Source organism: Bos grunniens, chromosome 5 (assembly GCF_055505025.1).
Source record: "Bos grunniens cultivar Pamir isolate PY7600 chromosome 5, Bosgru_T2T1.0, whole genome shotgun sequence".
Taxonomy (NCBI): domain Eukaryota; kingdom Metazoa; phylum Chordata; class Mammalia; order Artiodactyla; family Bovidae; genus Bos; species Bos grunniens.
Window position 1 is genome coordinate 29,916,980 of NC_141169.1, and position 22,110 is coordinate 29,939,089.

The following is a 22,110-nucleotide window of genomic DNA, read 5'->3' on the forward strand; positions in this document are numbered from 1 at the left end:
ATTTCCCTGCCCCTTCCACCATGTGAGGACACAGCAATAGGACAGCCATCTAAGAACCAGAAATCCCTCATCAGAATCCGTGGGCACCTGGATCTTGGACTTGCCAGTCTCCAGAAATGTGAGAGAGAAGTTTCTGCTGTTCATAAGCTGCCTGGTCTATGACATTCTGTTAGAGAAGCCTGAATGGACTAAGGCAATAACAAAATGTCTCCCTGAACAATTTAAAGCCTTATTCTCATCTAAGATATCACTCTCAAATATCTTTAATCTCTTCCCCATTTTGATTTCTCTTTCAACTTTAAGTATGTGTATGTCTTCCCTGGATCTTAAGCCACACCCCCCATCTGTCAGCCTATCTTTCCACTTGTAATATTCATAAAGGTAGAACTGGCTCTTAGTGCTGCTCATCACCTTGAGTATAATGAACATTGAATTCAGTTGGTTTGTCAAATAATATGTCAGTAGGATTTAAAAATAAAAATCTATGAAAATTAAGAAAGTTCAAATCTAGTATTCTTCTTATTTATGTACCCATATGGATTTGAAAGTATTGGCTAAGTGAAAATTGTTGAATTATCTCCAGATGTCAATTCAATTCAATCTTGCCCTGGGTACTAACACGTATATTATATGGCTTCAGGTTTCTTTAAAACTACTTCTCCACACAGGTGACACACACCTTCCCAATGGTTAACACAACAAATTACCTTTCCAGACTCTGAAAGGAGCAAACTCTGGGGGGCACCCCGTTCCACAAGACGAACCCTGTAAAAGAACAATATTTACTACGTATGAGCCTTAAAAAAAAATCCACCACAGCTGTACACTGTCCTCCCAAATCTCTAATCTAGTAATAGCTCTCCTCACATTAGTGCAGTTTCTCAAACGCAGCATCACTGACATTTTGGGTCAGATATTTTATTGCTGTTTTTTGTGATGCGCTATCCTGTACGCTGTAGGATGTTTAGCAATATCCCCGGCCTCTGCCCACTAGGTGTCAGTAGCATCCCCTTGTCGTGACAATCCACATTTCCAGACGTTGTCCTTTGGAGGGCAAAGTCTCTCCAGGCTGAGAACCACAGCACTAGAGATGTTCTGCCTGTGCAGGCTGGGTCAGCGCCACGGGCCTCACCATGAACATAGCCTAAGTCAGCGGGACCCAGAGACAGGTCCCAGAGCCCGCAACCAGAGCTCCCCTGCGACGCAGCTCCAATTCACCTGTGGGCTGCTGAGGAGGAAGGCGTTTATTCCTATGGTTCAGATAGAATGCTGTTTCAAAAAACCTACACTGTCTCATTTATCTTATCTCAGTTATTTTTAGACTCCCAGAGGATAAGAGTCTATCCGTTTCAGTGTAATTTACGTCATATGTCACAAAATACTAGTATTACATTTTAATATTAAGGAACAGTGCAGCCACCGTGAGAATTAAAAGCTTTCCTCTTACAAATGTAAATCTTATTAGGTATTAATAATGAAAATGAATTCCTTCCCTTTTTTTTACCCTCCTCCCCACAAAGACACAAACAAAATAAATGAGGTGAGGGGGACAGCTGGCTTTCTTGAGGCTCAGAAATTTATATGCTTAGGAATGCCAACAGGAAACAAGCTTAACAAATCTACTTACCTGTCATGTCTTAATGATTTCAGATCTACGTATACAGTAGTTGGATCAGGCCCTGAGGTTCCCTGAAGAAAAATAAATCAGTGGGTTGTTTATTTAAAATTAGCTGAATGGCATCTCCATATGTTATATTTTCAAGTCAAGATATAGGTAATTTAGTCACATACAGGAAAAATCCAAATTCTGTTCTGAATGCTCACCCTGTCTTCAACCAGATGGGCCAGGGCTGTAGTCAACACCTGAGAGAAGACTCCTGGCCAGCTTTCTCCTCATCTTTCTTTCCTTTCTTCCCCCAGGAGAGGAGGCTGGGGGCCAGAGCAGCACCGAACGGTTACCAGGGTGAGGAGGGTCCTCATCCCTGGACTCAAGGCAGGGGTATGACAGACCAGCATCCATGGGACTTCCAAAACCAACATTGGCCCAAGCTGGGCAGGGCGCCCACAACGGGGCTCCAAGGTGAAGCCTTGTGATGCTGCTCCAAAGTCACCCAACCCAGACACAGAGGACCTGAGCGTGTCTACCCAGCTATGCCACCTTCTTTGACTCTCACTCTTGTCCATGCCTGTTATTTGCCTTATGAATGTCCCAAGCTATAGAAAATTATATTCCACTCTTCTGTTATTTTAGCCTCTTTTCTATTATTTACCCACCAAGATAACATGGCAAAATTGCCATCTGGCTAAAGAAGAGAACACAAACTTATTTGTGCTTCCTTTGCCAAAAAAAAGAAAACAATTACAAAGGGTAATATACAAATAAAATTCAAGTAGGATTCAGAAATCTTGACTCATGTTGAGGACCATAAAACCACTGAGAGTAAACATTTACATTAGCACTCAACTGCCTGGCATGGCTCCAAGAGACTGGCACCTAGAAACTTGGTGGTTCTACAGGACAACCTTGTGAAGGACAATACTATCATCTTCCTTTTACCAATGGGCAAAATCAGGCACAGTGAAGTCCAAATAAGGAGCCCAGAGGCCCTCGGTGGGTAAGCGGCAGCCGACGCTCTGAGTTCCCCACACAAATAAGATATCATGACAGTCACCTGCAAACATATTGCTACGTTGACTCTGGATCCAAAAGTGGTGCTGACAGCCCGCGGGGACAGACCGATGTCCTTGAAGAGCTTGGAGAAGGACTGCTGCAGGGCAATGCGGGGCCGCTCCTCAGCCACCACCACACACGTTCGGATGCAGGAGAGGTTGATTCCCCGGGTCTGTAAGACACCGCGTTGGGGGGGTGGGGGCGGAGGCGGAGATCAGTGGGGTCACAGAACCACTGGATAAGCAATTTCATCGCCCTGCCTCTCTGGTCAGGAAAAGCCAAGGAACTGTGTGCTCTCATCTCACACACACAAAGAAAAGATACCTTTCTGGAAAAACACCCAGGCATTCCTCTAAAGTCATTACCCACAGGTTGATTTGCTCATTCTCTATTTCTTTCCTCTTTCGTCTACAACTCTTAGGTTTTTCAGCAATATATTTTTAATTCCTCTTCATTTCTGTACCTTAGATTTCTATTTCAAAATGGAGAGATGGGACAAACAGAAAAATAAATTTAGCAACATTGAGATCTAATCTCATCTCTTTTTTTCATTCTTAAGGTCATGCTGCTGCTGCTGCTGCTGCTAAGTCACTTCAGTCGTGTCCGACTCTGTGCGACCCCCCAGACGGCAGCCCACCAGGCTCCTCCGTCCATGGGATTTTCCAGGCAAGAGTACTGGAGTGGGTGCCATTGCCTTTTCCTCTTAAGGTCATACTTCTCTATTAAAGAAAATTAGGTGCTTTCTGACTCTCTCATATGCCACTTAGACATATGATCACTGGATACACTCATGAATGAGTGAGCCTTATCTATGGAGGAGGACCCAATCTCTAACATCCTCAGGTTGCAAATTCTATTAGGAAAAATCCTCTTTCAGTTCACAGTTTCTGTTCATCTTCACATACATTTCTATTCAGCCTCCTAACCAGCTGTACCTTCTTTTCCACAATGTGTGAATCAGATCAAACTCTAAAAGAGTGCATTAAATTAGACAGTGAAAGAGATACACCTCTTGAGGTTTACAAATACCTGTTTGGATAGAAAAAAGCAGGCAGGCATGTCTGGCCAGCCCTACAAGGCGGGCATCGCCACCTTTTCTCTCAGGACCGGCTCCTTGTATAGCTGCTTCTTACCTTCAGCACCTCCACCTGGTTTCCAAGCCCTTTGGTGCAAAGCTCCATCACTGAATAAGAGCAGAAGGTGTCTCTGATTTTGTACTGGTTGACCGTGGAAAGCCAGAGGAAAAGGTTGTTTTCCAACTCCATAGGAGGAATTAAGATGGACTGGTGACCTGAATAGACACTGCAATGAAAAAAGGCAAGCGCTAATGTGATCAGTTCATCCTAGAATATCATCGAGTCAACAAATATTTACTGAGCACGAAGGACAGGGGAGGGTCATATTAGATATAAAGGCCTAAGAATCAGCCTGGTTCCTATTCAACTCATATGACACAATAACTACAGAACAAAGCAGACTATGGAAGGTGGACACTGAGATGTGAAGAAAGGCTATCACGATTACAGAGTGAAGAGCAAGTCCTTCAAAGTGGGCGGGTGTTTCATTGAGTAGGTGACAGATGGGCCAGGCTTGAAGAATGAGCAGGAATTTGACAGTGGCTGGAGGAAATGAGGAAGCTGGTGAGAGCTCTCCAGGCAGAAGAACAGTATATGCAAAGGCACGGAGATATAAAATTACATGGTGTGTTTAAGGTCATCAGAAATGGCATTCCAGTGTTTGCCTGGGGAAGTGGTGAGAAGTGAAGGCAGAAGGGCCAGGGTCAAACTGCCAAAGTACTGAACACGAAAGAGTTTAGAATTTACCAGCAGACAGTCACTACAGCTAGAAGTTGGGGTAAAGCTAGCTACAGGAAGTGGGGCATTAGAAACATGAGTCACTGAAGGCTGACAGTTAGGAGAGGCTGCAATAGTCTAGGTGAGAGAGGATAAAGGCTTGAACCCCACCAGCACACCAGGATACAAGTGTGGATACAAGGAAGGAATGGCAGAGTCTCACATCATATGTACAATCTCCAGCCATGAAACCTCAACTTCCTAAACCTTGAATATATATCAGAGTCACTAGGAGTCCAAGAATCGTTTATTAAAAAACATACTGGACAGGGGCTTCCCTGATGGTCCACTGATTAAGACTCTGTGCTTCCACTGCAGGGGGAATGGGTTTGATCCCTGGTCGGGCAACTAAAATCTCACAAGGGAATGACTTTATCTATGGAGGAGTCCCCAATCTCTACTATCCCCAAGTTGCAAATTTCTATTAAGAAAAATCCTCTTTCAGATCACAGTTTCTGTTCATCTTCATATAAAGGTCATTTCTATTTAGCCTCTTACCAGCTTTGCCTTCTCCACAATGTATGAATCAGATTAAATTCTAAAAGAGATTTTTTTTTTTCCTGGAAAGGCCAAAAAAACCCCAAAACACCTGGAATTGTGGTCTTCACCTCCGGAAAACTCATTAGTACATCTAGGGAAGCCTCACTGACTTTTTTTTTTTTTTAAATAGACCCCTAGGTGATTCTTATGTATAGGTAAGAATAATGGAGACAAAGGATATGACAGTTAATTGGATGTGTGACATAAAGATACAGAGTTGAAGATACAGCCCAAGTTCCTAGCATGGTTCCCCAACTGGATGACTCCATCCTAAGAAGGAAGGGAACACAGAAGGACGATGCTGAGTCACAGGTGTCTGTGAAGCATTCCTGGAGATGCTCACCAAGGAGGTGGAAAAGCAGGTTGAGATGAGGTCCTTGGGGGGAGAGTGGAAAAAGCTGGGATCTGTTCTTTCACAAGAAACAATCTGGCCAGTGTGCTACCTTCCAGCCACATGCTGTCACCCATCTCATTACAGTCCTTCCTGCCAAGCCTAGGGGGTATGTCATCCTTCTACTTGGCTCTGATTCTAAAATGAGGACGGATGACAGGATGGAGCACAGGAGAGGTAGAAAGATCACAGCCCTTTTGTCTGAGGCATAAAACTAACAGAAAAGAGGGAATGCAAACAAAACCAGACAAACGTCAAAGACGCATTAGGTGCACAAATTCCAGGAAACACCAGCACTTTACTGAAACTTTACCAAATTAAGGGAGCACATGGAAGGATGGGATGGTCACAGCCTCAAAGATATCCCCATGCATTCTGATTCTTTGCTTTTTCCATGCCTACCTGCAGAGACACCAGAGTGCAAAGCCAAGTCCACAGTAAGGGTCAAGGCAGATGGCAATCTGCCGAGAGGAGTACAACTCACACTGGAGCTTGATGGCTCTACAGAGAGCATTGACCGCAGAGTGGGACATCTGGAAGGTAAGGAACACGGAACAGGATGGAACTGGCATCCCACAGGCAGAAGAGCAGCTCTAATGATAGATTTGAGAAGCTTCAATTCCCTCCACCTCCTCAAAATGACATGTATCTTTTGTTGCTTCAAAATGCCTAATCTAACTCAAGTTAAATCTATCTGTTCATTTGTCAATATTGAATCTTATGAAATATATATTTATGACTTCATACTGGCTTTAAATGCAACTTGCTTTATCTATTAGTGTCGATGCTAGGTTCAGAACACTTTGTAACACAAATTCCTTGGGATAACTTATTCCGGAAGAGCCAATGCTTTTATTTAAATATAGCAGAGGCCCTTGATCCTCCGCCTACTGGTCTCTGGTACGACCAACTGGCCTCTCCATCTGAAGTCCCTGGGGCAGTGGTCATCTCTATTTTTTGCAGACCTGGCATGTTACCAGCCTCCAGTGAAAGTAAATATATCCCGACTACTCTACCTTCACTCCTGTGAGCATGCCAGTTGTGGAGACACTAAAATCAAGATATGCCAGCATCTCAGGAGTGGGTGGTTTATAGAGCTGAGGTAACCGTTTCCTGGGTAAATCATCTGCAAAGAAAAAAGAAAACCCAATGTCAATCACACACATTGACAACAAGGTCCTACTGTGAACAGGGACTATAGTCAATATCCTGAGTCCTATGATAAACCATAATGGTAAAGTGTATATGTATATATACATATATAAACTGAGTCACTCTGTTCTAACAGCCGAAATTAAACACAACACTGTAAATCAACTACACTTCAAAAAAACCTGACACGCTGGAACTCAAAAATCATTGCTATTCAGTTGGTCTTCCATGGCTTTGCTAGAACCACATTTAGCTTCTGAGATCTGCTGAGGCTTAGGGCTTCTAGCATTTAACCAGCCAGCTCACACACATCACTCCTGGAGTGATGGGATGGGGTTGAGGGCACCACTAGACAATATAAACAAGGAAACTACATCAGGTAGATGTATTTAGCAGAAGACTAGTGAGCGGTACTATAACACAGTAGCCGAAAACTGGCTAAAGAAGCAGGCTGCCAGTGTTCAAATTCCAGCTGTGCCCCTCATCAACGATGTCATCACCTTGGTGTTAGTTAACCTCTTTGATTCTGTTTACTTGTCTATAAAGTGGTAATAAAACCTGCCCTCACTGACCTGTTAGGAAGTTAATTCACATAAAGCACTTTAAAACAACTCAAGAAGCTTTCCTTGTTGTTATGCTGGTTTCAAGTTCAAGTTTGTTATTTAGTTTAGTACACAGTATAGTAATCACAGTCTGCTTTAAAAGCTGGATGGTTTTTCTCCAAGTTAACATGACAAATTTTAAGAATGACAATTTAGAACTGGGAATTATTTCCCTTTGCTCTTTTATGATACGTCTCCTTTCTGTCCAAATCTGTATGTGGAATCCAAGGATATCAAGGATGTTTCTGGCCCTAGCCATGCCTCCTTAATGGCTCCTTTGGCCTCCAATCAAGAAACGATTCTGACGCTTACTTTTCAATCTCTGTGTCACTGGGCACTCATCTCTGGCCAAACCAAGATTGTCTCTACCACCTTCCACCCAGCTCCACGCAGGGAAGAGCTGCTCCAACACTGAAAGAAATCCTTCTGTTGTTTGTATCACAGCACACATTTCAGGTCTTCCTAAAACGTGATTGAGTCCAATAACCACAGTAGATTATCTGCATCGTTAACACCAATGCAATCCACTTGTGTTGAATACTATATAAATGACTACTTACAGTTCAGCATCTGGACAATAACCATAAATAGATGTCATCCCTGGGTTTACATCCATATTAATTGTTCTTGAGGTGGATACTATGTAATACTTACCTGAGAACTGGTAGGGAGGAAGTTAATGGTTAAGCGACTGGGAAAGGAGCCAAACTGACTGGGTTTGAATTTCAGCCATTGGTTCGCCAAAAAGTTCATTCGGGTTTTTCTATAACATCTTATGCAAAAACCCCAACGAACATTTTGGCCAACTCACTACCTATTTAGCTTCCCCGTGCCTCAGCCTTCTGATCTGTAAAATGAGGATACAACTTGCATCTATCTGATAGGCTTGGTATAGGAGGAAATGATGTTATACATGCTAGATGACTGCCACACCGTAAGGGCTAAATAAAGTTAGATATTGTTGTTATGATGATGGTGTGCTGGTGCTTCACATGATGTCATTAATCTTTACAACAACAGGAAGCAGCTACGAGTAACAAGAGGATGAGGGTTTATACTTGTCTGCTCGACTCCAAAACCCACACTCCCCTCTGCACTACCATCTCCAGCCACCCTAGAGTCCCACCGCCTTCTTTAGTATGAACACCATTTAAATTCATACACTTCATGGTTTTCAAAGTATTTTCATATTATGTTGCATTTGATATCCCCAGTAATTATGTGAGTTATACAAGGGTAGGTAGTATTTTAAGACAGGCTAATCTCAGCCAAGTTTATACAAAAAATGAGGACTGAAGCTTGAACCAGAACCAGGCCTGCTGATTCCTAGCCCAGTGCTGTTCCAACTCTATCACATCTGGAAGTCAAAGGTCAGATCTTCTCAATGCTTTATGCAGCCCTGTATGTCTATGGTCACATCTGGCATAAACACCTAACCACACTATTTGATGATGCCAAGAGTATGACAGGAAGACATGTTTTGTTCACAGAGTTCAAGCACAATGTGATCTGCTTCTTTGGATCTGGTTGCTGCAGCATCCAGTGCTTTGGTAACTCAAGCTGAGTGCATATTAAGTTTTGCATCTGTCTTAGCAGGTGGAATGGGCTGCAGTGGAAGAGCTATGTAAACATCTTTGGCATGAGAATCCAGGAAACCTCGGGGAGTGAATATTCTTGCTCTTGCACCGACCCTGGAGAAATCTCCCTTTCACCTGTGTCAATGATAGTTGGCCAGGTTTTCACGTCCACGGCTGCTGCTGCCTCTCGGGACCTCAGTAACCTCATTAGGGTCTGTGTGGTAAGAACGCAGGCTGCTTTGCTGACCTAGAAGACAAATGGACAAAAATAAGCACCAGGAAGTTTAGCCCTGTGTAGCACTATGGCACTGGTTGCAGATAAAAGCAACTCGCACATCCAACTGGGACAGGGCAGTACCAGCCTTTCAAAGAACGCACACAGGACAATGGAAGTCAGTATTCCCCTTACGTTTGTTCTGAAAATACACTGAACTAGAATGATGGACTTGTTCACAACACAGCTTACTATTTACAACAGTGATTCTCAGATATTCCATGGTCACAATCTCAGGATGGACCCCAGATCTATTGATTTCATGAAGACCATAATAAAATAGAAACATGGATTTCTGTGGTACTCAGGGAATGAGAGGTGTCAGAGGATCATCTCTGAAGCGGGTACTGTTTGCAACAGTCCAGGGAGTGGTGAACTGCACTGGACCTAGAAAACATATCCTGAACTTGGTGGACTCTGCAAGCTCACAGGAACCAAGCTCTCCCACACATCTGCACGTGGAAATGCAAAGTCACCGACTTCCCTTACTACTCAAACCGTGTCGGTGGAAGGAAACTCCCCTCCCTGCTGCCCCGGCCTACTTTGCACACCGTAACCAGGGCGTCCTGCTGAACTGAACTCTGTAGAAAAATCATCTGTGGTGAATGTGGCTTCTATACTGCAGGTTCCAGCTGCTGACAGAACAGCAGTTCTTAGAGAAACAAATGTTACATCAATTGGAATTTTGCAATTTGCTTTAAAGTACATTAGGATATGATGCAATACAGATCTCTTTCACTGTCTTCAATTCTCATTTCCTACAGAAACATCTATCACTTTCAGAGCAAGATCTGGACACCTTTTTAATAATATACCAAATGATTTTGTAAGACTAAACCCCCAAAAAGTGACCTTCCATCAGGAGAATTCAGTTTGGCATCTAAAATTATCTTGGTTAGTATGCAGAAAAAAATATTAGAATTTTTGTAAGAAGAAAGGAAAAAAAACAAGTTTTATGGAGAATTAATTACTAAATGGCACCTTTACTTACTTCCTTAATGTTTATGATAAAAACATAATCCTGTATCTCACCAAAAACAGCTTTTCCATATTTCTTCACTAAAAATGCTGGTCACTGTGATCAGATAAGGAAAAGGAGGTACTTTTCAGGAGTTAGATTTGACTTCTTGACTCAACTAAACTGGAAAAGAGTAAGGATCCTTAGTTGTCTGACTTGGGGCTTAATGAGATGCGGACAAGGAAAGTTATACTTACGTCAACAATCATGCGGACAGTGGGCAACGTGGCTGTGAGGTTCTGAGCATGAGGGGGTCTGACAGTCACAGGTATGCACCCCGCGTACAGACAGCCGTAGAATGCAGCGATTAACTCTATGCCTGCAAGACACAGCCAATTAGCGGCCCGGTTTGTCACTGAGAAAGCAAAAGGCAGAGTTTCCAAACCTAGCTTATTAAATCGTGTGCCAGACAGGTTAACTAGACCAAAATTTAATGGAGACATTATCAGAATTTTTTTTTTTTTTTTTTTTTTTAAGAAAAAAAGAAGTTTTTTGGCTGTGTGGCATATGGGATCTTAGTTCCCTGATCAGGGATCGAACCCATGCCCCTTACCTTGGAACTGTGGCATCTTAACCACTGGACCACCAGGGAAATTCCTAGAAATTTTTTAACTTAAGAAGAAACTGAAGGTAAAAGAAGGAAGCATATAAAACAACTTTTTTAAAAATATAGAGATGCCAAGAATAAACAAATGAAAAAGGAAGTCAGAAGCAAAGAAAACACTTGAAAGATATCTGAAGAAGGTATTTTGACATCATTACTTGATATTATTTAGGAAAGAATAAGTGCAGAGATTAGGGCTGTTTCACTTGGGAAATAAAACAATGGGAAAGGAGAGATGAGGAGCATCTGAGCTTTCTCTCAATCTTAAGAAGGCCACTATGTTTTAAGAACAATCAGACCCCTGAGATGTCACTTCCCTGTTGGGTGCAGGTTTTAGGGAGGCAAAACGTCACTTGATACAAAGCCTCTGCAATATAAGGACTCGGAGGGCAGCCCCCTCGGGCAATGCCGATGTCCATCACCGTGATTAACTGGTGGACAGAAAATAACCTCCCAGAACAAAGTTGTTCTTAACAGCTTCTAAAAAATCTTAGTATCAATATAAATAGAAGACCAAGTAAGAATCACTGAGTAAAATGAAGTAAATGGGATAAAAGACCACAGAAGCCTGGATGTATGAGTAGGTTAGGTGACAAAAGACTAAAGAAAGGGACAACTGAAATAGTCTGCCTAAAATTCTGAATACACCAAACTGTCATCAAATAATTGAGTTCCTCTTGCTGTGAAGAGGTTGCTGAACTAGATTATAGAGTGTGGAAGATGAAAGCAGTAATAATCGAGGGACAGTAAGCACCAATTATCATGTGGAGAATTTAAGTCAGAGTTCATGCACAACATATTTTTGGAAACTGGGTGAACAGTTCCTGAGCACTCCTAGAAACAGTCTTTTTTGAGTGTTTCCAAAAGTCAAGAAATCACCACTCATTCAGTATTTACCATACTGAGCTAGACAGTGGAAATACAAGAGTAAGTACAACAGGCTCGGTCCCAGCCAGAACCCCCATACCACACAACTCTGGAGGGAGGGCTTGTCTGCACGGCAGCAGCTTCCATGCACAGCCCATGTGGTCACGTACGGTGGCCCTGAGCTCCTGTCCTCTTAGGGTCAGCAGTCTAGTAACAGAGATTGTGCAGTCTACCGAGCCAGCGCTCACCAGGTGGATAGAGCAGCACCACGTTCTCTCCCGCGTTTAGATGCCCCTTGTCACCAAGGACGGCCGCAATCCGCTCTGCTCGCTTATGAAGCTGAAGGCAGCTGGCTGTGCACACTGTAGTGCCCTGGAACAGAAGACAGTATACGCATGGGCGAAGCTCAGTAATGAAATACAACGGTAACAAATGCGGCCAATCTGACACTACATCAAAGGCGTGTGCCTTGCTATCAAATTCAGTGAAACTTTCCCAAGCACCGAAAGACGTGTGTGGTCTTACTTTTTCTTTCTCAGTGTCTGAAAGTACTGAGGGACTAACAACATTAACTCAAATCAAACATATGTATTTACAATCTTTCTTATGTAAAGCAGCTTTAAAACTATATAGCAATTTTAAGTGAAGAAATAAAAGTAGAAGGAAAATAAAGAAAAGTAGGATGAAGGCAAGAATGAGGTCAGGACACTGGCTATGTGGTCAAATACATTTGCTATGAGAAAAACACAAGTCTGGCTCCATGTATTCTAACAGCAGAGACGGAAACGAAAACAGGAACAGTGAACCTGAGTCTGCTAGCTAACAATAAAGGTCTTGAGAATAATTTCTCCTGCGGGTCTTCATAAATAATCCTTCTTGTCAATTCAAGTTTTACTTAGCTGGGCTTTTGAACCCCTGTTCCTTTGTAAATATAACACCCAAGTGGGAATGCACAGAAGATCTGAAAATGCAGGTTAAGAACCAGCCTGATGTGAAAAAGACCACGGCCAGCAGCTCAAAAGCACCCCATGGACACCCTCACCAGCCCTCTCCTTCCCTCCATGGCTGGGGCTCAGGCGCATGGTCATGTCTGACTCTTTGCGACTCTATGGACTGTAGCCCACCAGGCTCCTCTATCCATGGAATTTTCCAGGCAAGAATACTGGAGTGGGTTGTCCTTTTCTTCTCCAGGGGATCTACCTGACCCAGGGATCGAACCTGTGTCTCTTGTGTCACTTGCACTGGCAGGCAGATTCTTTACCACTGTGCCACCTGGGAAGCCCCCTTCCCTCCATCAGTTCAGTTGTGTCCAACTCTTTGCGACCCCGTGGACTGCAGCACGCCAGGCATCCCTGTCCATCACCAACTCCCAGAACTTACATGTCCATCGAGTCAGTGATGCCATCCATTGGGGACCACTATCGTGACGTTTTAATGTTAGTGGCTTTCTTTTTCTTCATATTTTTACCATCTATGAAGTATTTGATTTTCATAGAATTGTGCTGTACATGTATATTTTGTGCTTTACTTCTTTCAACATTCTATGAAGTGTCATCTAGGCTGTGGCACCTAGGTGTAGGTTCATCCGTTTTTGTTACTGCACAGCATTTAATTATCAGAACATACCACAAGTTACTCATCCATTCTACTTCTGATGGACTATTCATTCTAATATACACTGGTGCACAAATATATGAGTTTTGGTCCTGTATTGGGTATGCCTACCTTACAATGAGCTGGTGACGGACAGGGAGGCCTGGCGTGCTGCAATTCATGGTGTCGCAGAGTCGGACACGACTGAGCGACTGAACTGAACTGAACCTTACAATTCACCAGATAAAATCAAACTATTATTTGTCTATACAGTGCCAATAGCACATCGTCCTCATTATTTAAAAACTTAATTTTTAAAACCTCATGATAAAAACAAGTTTACTGAGCTAGTTTTTGGAGAAATAACTTTTAAGTTTCATGAATATAAAACAGTAGGTGTTCAATATGGAAAATTTGGAAGATACAGATTAGTAAATATAAGCTGGAACCACTATTAACATTCTGGTGTGTATTTTCCTAGTTTTTAAAAACTAAGTATATATTGTATATAAATTCACATGAAACATTAAAAAAAATATATCATACTATATTATGCCAGAGGCTATAGAGTGCACTGGCTAAGAATGCGGGCCCTGAAGCCAGTCTGGGTTCAAATGAAGGAGCTAAATTCCTAGTCCTAGCCCTGGGCCCTGCGAACTCAGGCAAGTGATTTTATGTGTCCGTGCCTCCGTTAACTCGATCTTAAAATGAACTATGAAATGGAAAGCATCTAGGACAGGGTCTTCAGTAAGTACTCCCTTATTAAAGTTTTATATTCTACTTTTCCTACTTCCACATCATGAATGTTTTCTGGGTCATCAACGATTCTTCTACAACATTGTTTTTAATGACTGCATAGTATTTTGTTTATATGCCATAAATTATTTAGTCAGTTGTCTACTGTTGGACATTAAGAATATTTCTTTGGCTAAAATGAAGGTTAAATTCATAAGGCCATTTCTTACAACAGCCTTTTTTTTGCGTGGCTTGTGGGATCTCAGCTCCCCAATGAGGGACTGAACTCGGGCACCCTGCAGTGAAAGCGCAGAGTTCTAAGCACTGGACCACCAGAGAATAATCACAATCGCCTGCTTTTCGGTCCATGGTACAGCACCAAACTAAACTTCTTTAAGAAGCATTTTCCTGGCATAAGAGAACATTGTTGTATGGTTCTTAAGCTTTCTGGTGGCTCGGGCTAATCCAAGGTAAAATGTTAAAATACACAGAATACATGGACTTCATGTCCTTTAGTTACCCATATATATTACTTCTCTAACCAAAAAGCAAATTTAAACTTAAGTTCACCAACAAATTTATCTGGAGTATGATTTTTATTGGGCTGTAACCTTAACTGTAGCCAAGCCCGGGAGTGGACTGGGCAACAAGCTAGACTGACATCATCTTAGTGAAATGGGAGCACTCTAATCAATCCATGGGCTTAAAGAGAAGCCCGCTTCATGCAGAGATGGACAAGGAAGTCCCGAAGTTTTCTACCACAGAGCAATGGTTCTTAAGATTTTAACTGACTCTTCATTAAGATGCACAGTATATTCCTCTCAGTTCTGTCACTATATAAACTCTCAATGTTGTGTGTATGTGTGCGTGTATGTATCAGAATCCAAGGGGCTGGGGCAGAAGGGGGCAATCTGGGTAAGTCCCCTAAGAGATGCCAATAGATCCTCCAGTCTTCTGCCTGTTGGTGAGAAATACTGTTCTATGCAAAGGTCACAGTACTTTTAGCTCCTGACTCAGCCATTAAAGCGGCTTCCCTGTGGCTCAGACTGTAAAGAATGTGCCTGCAATGCAGGAGACCTAGATTCGATCCCTGGAGCAGGAAGATCCCTAGGAGAAGGGAATGGTTCAGCCATTAAAATCCACAAATCTCAACAGACTCCCATAAGATGTATAACATAAAAAATATAATATTCTGGTGATCCATCCATTAGAAAGCAGTAAAATACATTCTTGAATAATTTTCAATTGGCTTTTTAGGTTACCAAAAATCAATTAAGTATGTGCTAAAAATTACTCTGGTTTTTAAAATGCTGACCTAAGGTCATTTTATTTCTGGTGGAAATCAAAGAACGAAAAGTCAAACTGAGTAAAAATTACACTGACACAATGCATTCTGCACATCTGTAGATCTTGCAATTACATGGTTGTCCCTACTGTTCCTATCTGAATAAAGATGACTTGATTGTGATAAAAAAGAGACAGTACTGAACGACACTTCAGGAGATCTCATTTCAGCCTTGAAATAACTGCACAATTTATCCTCATATATCAAAACAAGGAGAAAGCAATAACTCTCCCCTCAGAGTTGGCAACTGAAATTTTCTGATGAAAGAAAGAGATCAAGAGTGCCTAAGGTACTCTCACAATAGCCAGCTGATTAGATATGCAACTGAATGTTTAATACCTTGGCATTTAACAACATGAAGAGGACATGATCAGGAGTTGCCTGGGCTCGCCACTGTAAAATCTCCGCCAGAAACTGGTGCTGAAATCATAAGGCAGGAAAAAAGAATCAGGGTCAGCAACTTTTAAAAAGCTGCACAATGCATCTCCCATCTGTTATCTGAAGCCTAGGTTCTGTCCTTGACTTGTCTATAAAAGTCAACATTTCTGGAACACTTACCTTCCTCACTAAATCATTCTCTTCAATTTGCCCGAGATCCCTTCCTGCAGCTTGTGCTATGCGTTTTCCTGCAACCAGATTCCCAACCATCACAGAAGCAGGGCCTACACCTGCAAGTTAAGAGCAAAAGTCAAGCCTCAGGAGATGAGAATCCAAGTGATGTAGCACCTTCCGCCCACAAGCATTTCCAGACTGACCAAAGCTGATTCAAATGTTCAACCAAATTCAACCACACTGACTGAGCACCCTTCTAGGCACTGGGACACAAGAGCAAACAAGACAGCTTGAATTCTAGCGGGAAAGGCAACCAATAAATACATACACAAATAAATAACATCAGGTGGCAGCAAGTGCCAGAAAACAGGACTACGGGAGAGACGGACGGGGTTAGCGGGGGCGGAGGGAGGGACAGAGTAGAGGGGAGTTTTCACTCTCAGGAGGTGATGATTGGTTGCATTGGTTCCTATTGATAAATAATTTTTATCTGCTCCAATCACAGATAAAACCCTAACTAGCAGGCTTAACAGTTATGAATATCTCCATTCTGAAAAGAAATCTGCCATCTATGAGGACTGAGAGTAAGTTCATCAGGAATATCAGAAGGGCTTTAAGTGAGTAAACAAATCCACATTGTGGGACACTGCACAGGACAATTGGTCTGGATTCTTCAAAAATATTTGTGTCTTGAAGACAAAAGAAGTTTGGGAGCTTTTAAGTTAAAGGACATGAAAGCCTGTGACCCTGACTGGATACTGAGTTAAAAAAAAAAAAAAAAAATCAGCTATATAAACAAGGAGAGATAAATGAATATCGGCTGTATATTATTAAATGATAGCATTAAATTAATGCTAAGTTTCTTAACAGGATAATGGCATTGTGGCTGATTAGGAAAATTCTAGAAGAATGTTTCTGTTCTCTAGAGCAGAGGTCCCCAACCTCCAGAATCTAATGGCTGATAATCTGAGGTGCAGCTAATGTAAATAATAATAGAAATAAAGTGCACAATAAATGTAATGCATTTGAATCATCCCAAAACCATCCCCTAGCCACCCCTGGTCTGTGGATAAATTGTCTTCCGTGAAACATTGTCTTCCCTGGTGCCAAAAAGGTTGGGGACTGCTGCTCTAGAGATAACACAGTTGAAATATGTGGGGGTGAAGTGTCATGATGTCAGAAATTTACTTTCTAAGAGTTCAGTCTAAGAAAAATAACAATTACTGAATTTAGGGGAATGTATATGGGTGTTCATTACAGTATTCTTTTAACTTTCCCATAGGCTTGACACTTGGGGGGAAAAAAGTAAAAACTCCCTTTCTCAAGAGAAAACAAGAGAAAACTCACCCTTTCTCAATAACGCTAAGGCATTGTATGCCTTTCCTGATGGTCACTTAAAGACTAAGATTCTAATGTGTCAAACTAAGAAGATGGCTAAAACTTAACAAAACTTATTGCCAGCTGAGTTCTGAATAATGCTGATCGTATGCTTGGATTCATATTAAATAATGTTTATTGCCAAAATATGTTGATTATGCATGCACTGAAACAGCTGGGACAAAAACTACTTAAATCATAGAAACACTTTAAAATATTTGGGGAAGTTGGGTAGAGAGAATAAGGGAATTCTTTCACTGTTTGGCAACTTTAAGTGAAATTATTCCAAAATGAAAAGTTAAAGAAAAATTTTAAATTTGAAAAAAAAAAAGAAAGAAAGAAAAAAACCAGCACAGCTTAAAGGGTAAAGTACTTCCAATACTCTGCTGAACAGTTTTCATCTAGAAAGCATTTGTCCACTGAAATTTTAAGTATAATATGCAAAACTCTTTCCCAAGAGACTACTTAATAAGTTACAGATATATCCTGCTGGAGATAGCCTTTCTATATAGGTAGGACTCAGAATGTATATGACTGTGTAAGCTGTCCAATCCTGGACTCACACTGTAAAGTTAATAAAGGCGTGACATTTTTTAAAAGTGAATTTTTCAGAGTAATTTAAAATGACAAAAATAATTCAGCAGTAAGTTCTTGAGGTCCTTCTGTGAACATTTCTTGAGTCCATGTACTCATAACATGCCTTCTTATTCTCCCCACAAAATTCTGTAAGTTTTCAGTGGCAAAGACTGCTGGTCATCAACTCCAATTCTATTCTCCTCTCTGCCTTAAAAACAGAACATCCAGGGACTTCCTTGGTGGTCCAGTGGCTAAGACTCTGCGCTCCCAATGCAGGGAGCCCAGGTTCAATCCCTGGTCAGGGAACTAGACTCCACATGCCACAGCTAAGAGTTTTCATGCTGCAACTAAAAAAAGATCCTGCATGCTGCAATGAAGGTCCAAGATCCTGTGTGCCACAACTAAGACCCAGAACAACTAAATAAAGAAAAAACAAACAAAAAACACAACCCCTGGTGTTTTGTTTTGGGGCTTTTGGGCCGCACTGTGCAGCTTGCAGGATCTTAGCTTTTTCCTCAGGGACTGAACCCACGTCTCAGCAATGAAAGCAAGGAGTCCTAACTGCTGGACAACCAGGGAATTCCCCACAACCCCCAGTTTTTAGTTGGGCAAATGCCTGAAGAAAAGACTGCATTCTTTATTTTCTGGCTGCGCCATGCAGCATGCAGGATCTTAGTTTTCTAACCAGAAATTGCACCTGTGACCCCTGCAGAGGAAACATGGAAGGACTATGTTCTTTAGTGTGGGAGGATAATACTTAAGGGTAAGTAATAAGTGCAATTTCTAGAAGATGTGTTTAAAGGGGAAGGTACTCCCTTCTTTGTCTTTTCCTCCTGCTAGCTAGGATGCAGAACTGATGGCTGGAGGTCAGGAGCTTAAATGAACCCTGAGGCAGTATGCTAAGGCTGGCTGGAGAAGATTGTTTTGTCTTCTTATAAGTCTTCCTTGCCGTGATTAGATGAGCAGAGTATACACCCCTCTGTTCCACTGACTTTGGGCATGTCTGACTTGTTTTGGACAATAAAATGTTAGGAAACAAGAAGCAAACAGAAGCTCTAAGTATGCTTGTATGGTCTGGCTTGGCTTCTCGCTTCTGCCATCTGCCTTGAGGAAAATACGGCCCAGCTAGCTGCTGGTTGCCTGATGAGGAGACACATGGAACAGTTCTGAACCCAACTTACAGTCTGGAGCCAAGCCAAGGCCAGCTGAGCCCAGTCAGGGTCAGCAGACCCACATTCCATGAGTGAAAACTAAATGGTTCTTACTTTAAACCACTGAGTTTCAGGGTTATTTGTCATGCAGCGTATCTGTGACAGCAGTTAACTGAGAACAGCGCCAACACGGCAAGACAGGATGCTGGATCCACAGTGACTGAGGACCTACCATCCTAGCCCTGGACTGCCTAACTCTGGATTCCTTTCACCTGAGAAAGACATAAACTTTTCTCTTGGTTAAGCAGCTGTTACGCTCTTCTGAAACCTGCACCCAAAACCAGTCCTAACACTCCTTGTTCTTTATACAATAGCTTAACAGGAATTTCAATGAAATTTCTGTCCCTGGGCTGCCTTAACACCGTTTCGATCTTCTTCTTCCCCTCCTTTCCTTTCTTACTTCACTCCCATCCATCTCCACACTCCTGTATTCTTCTTAAAACTCCAACCTCTCACGCCATCCCCACATCATGTCTGCTCCATATATGTCTCAATTTTCAAGCCGCTTTGGTCTGACACATACGTGTTCCACTAAGATCTTAGCAGACCATCATGACAGCAAAAACACAGAATCCAAACATAAGGCCTTCCTCAGACAGGTGGATGCTATGCCTATGGGGGCTTATGAATAAACCTTTTATTTAGGTCTCATCATTTAGTAAAATTAGGTGAAATCCAGCTAGCAAAAGCAATGTTTTAAACATCTATTAATACTATGTCTCTGAGTTGCATCTTTTAAGCATCTACTGACATAAAAGCTTTGTTAAAGGAATTCTAGATTAAATGCTATTTAAAATGGGATTTCACTCAAACAACAAATGAATGTAGGACTTCAGGATAACAGAATATATGATGGAGAAGGACTTCTATGTCTTCTCTATCAGATACTTAGGCAGGAAATATGAAAATACATCTTTTTATGTATTTCTTGATTAGTAATGTACAGGTTTCTTGATTCTAACTGCTTCTTTAGAATATTAATTTCCATAAACTCTTTTTTCCACTAGCAGAAACTAATAAATACTATATATACTTTAGCTCTATGCACACTTTTACCAAGGTAAGGTTACTTGGTGAGCCGACAATAACCTCTAGATAACCAACTGTGATACGATCTTCCAACGGCCAGACCACTGAAGTAATAACTACTAATATCCTAATAAAAATACTCTAGAGAGTCAGAAGCTTATCTTATATTTTATTATTGTACATCATATTTACTTTTCAGCAAAAGTAGTCTTAATGGAAATATAATTCAATTTCATACTTCCCTTTGTCTTCCTAATCCTCCACTTTTATGTCCTCTTCTCAACACATTTGTACACATGCTGATGTACACAGTGTGTTTCTGTATGTGTGTGTAAGTGTGTATGCAAGTGTGTGTGGTAGCAGTGGGAACTGTCAAGACCAGATTTTGGCTCTCATGTGTTTCCAAGCATACAAGAAACTAGAAGCTCTTGTTAACTTCTCATTTAAATGAAAAAATATCAATAAAACTTTCTGGCTTCATGTTGGATTAAATAGATATTTTAACATGACTGACCATCCATCAATTACTCCTGCCTTTAGTCTCCTTCTCAGTTAGCCCCATAACCTAGGTCTAACCTGCTATATGACTTTTGGCATAATTCTCAACTTCTCTGGACTTCACTTTCCATAGCTGAGGACAAAGCTTTAGGATCACATTATAAAATGTAAAAGTTAACTAGTATTTAGCTCTTAGTAAGCACTCAATAAATACAAGCTGTCTTATTGTCAGAACCTTGCTTTATAGGACTTGCTTTCTTCTTTTTCTTTTTTTTTTTTTTAGGACTTGCTTTTTTCTACCTCCCCCGGTGGGAATCTGATCACCTCGATCCCATGCCTTACATCATGGAAAATGGTGGCACTCTACTGAGAATTATTCAGAAGACTGAGCCAATAGTAAACCTGGACAAGCCAGTTTACAAAAATCTCAATCCTCCATGCTTTTGGTCAGCTGATACTATTCTCGTGTTACTTACTTTCTAGAGAAAAAAATCACAGTGAAAGAATTCAGCCTCTTGAAGTTACAATTTTCACATCATGTCTTTAAAGTCAGCATATTACCTGGTTGCTTTTGCCGGGGTTTTGGCAAATTGGTCACGCACGTATGTGGGCACATGAGGATATTGCAAGGATGTAGCGATCCTTCCAGAAAGAGCTGTTTCGTCTGAGATATGTGGATCCCTCCCAGCGGAGTTTTGGGCAGTGTATTGGCAGGCACCAGAGCAAGACAATAAACCCCCACTTGATGAATGCTATCGATTGCCTAGAAAAATATGAAGAAAAATATTCAGTTAGGTTAATTTTGTAACATTTGGCATCCTCCTAACATTTCTACTATAGGGTTTTTCTTTTTCTCTTGATTCTCGGTCTAGAATCTGATAGATTATTAGGATGCCATAAATCTAAAGGTACCTAATCCTTCCAGCGACGGCAGTGGAGTGAAATCCAATCCAAATGGACAGAGGCAGATACTGATTTCCAAGCCTCAATGTGTTCTCTCTTGAGTGATAATGTCTAAAACCTACAAATTTGTTTTGGTTCTTTTAATATTTTAGATGTCCAACATAGCTCATTAAATAGAGGCAAAGTATTTCTAGTATGACCACAACAGAACCTCTGTAAGCAAGCCCTTGCTTAAATGGTTCACCAGGTTAGTGGGTATCCCATTTGCAAAACGTCTAGGTGAGGCCGCTGCACACTGAGTCCTGGAGGCCACCAGCTCTCGGGGTGCAGGGGTTCACCCCTGCTCCCAACTACCCAGCTGTGCACTCCCCGAGCTCAGCTGTGCCTGCTGCTATACCTTTCACACCTGCTGTTCTTGGTATTGCTGTTTATATAATTTAATTAACTACCATATCAAATGATAAAATATGAATGCAAAACAATACGAAGAGCTATGCTTTTGAAAGACTTATTAGAGGTGAGCTCCTAACAAACTACTGTTGATATTCATTGCAATGGGCAAGTTCATTCTAAAAGGCAAGTATTATGTATTCTAGTTTCTTTTCAAATACTCACGTTCTAGTCTAACTTGAAATGAAACCAGAAACTAAAGACAATGCATTTGGATGTAGTTTATGGAAGTAAGCTGACCTGGAACTCAAACTGGTGTACTCAGAGGCACAGGCGTCTCCACTGAAGGAAA

The 22,110-nt window shown here is 41.6% G+C and overlaps 1 protein-coding gene across 5 annotated transcripts in view; it reads right to left on the reverse strand.

Moving 5' to 3' along the window:
- The window catches only part of DIP2B (DIP2 acetate--CoA ligase B (putative)), a 231,052-nt gene that overhangs the window by 11,173 nt on the left and 197,769 nt on the right, over nt 1–22,110 (reverse strand). For all 5 annotated transcript variants that reach the window (XM_086399451.1, XM_086399450.1, XM_086399453.1 and 2 more), the window contains 12 exons: nt 21,027–21,228; nt 15,781–15,890; nt 15,562–15,642; nt 11,798–11,921; nt 10,276–10,397; nt 8,922–9,033; nt 6,472–6,581; nt 5,858–5,988; nt 3,805–3,973; nt 2,673–2,843; nt 1,628–1,689; nt 708–765 (listed from right to left, as the gene is read on the reverse strand). In XM_086399451.1, the coding sequence (XP_086255577.1) occupies nt 708–765; nt 1,628–1,689; nt 2,673–2,843; nt 3,805–3,973; nt 5,858–5,988; nt 6,472–6,581; nt 8,922–9,033; nt 10,276–10,397; nt 11,798–11,921; nt 15,562–15,642; nt 15,781–15,890; nt 21,027–21,228 (1,452 nt within the window). The remainder of the gene's footprint in view (nt 1–707; nt 766–1,627; nt 1,690–2,672; nt 2,844–3,804; nt 3,974–5,857; nt 5,989–6,471; nt 6,582–8,921; nt 9,034–10,275; nt 10,398–11,797; nt 11,922–15,561; nt 15,643–15,780; nt 15,891–21,026; nt 21,229–22,110) is intronic.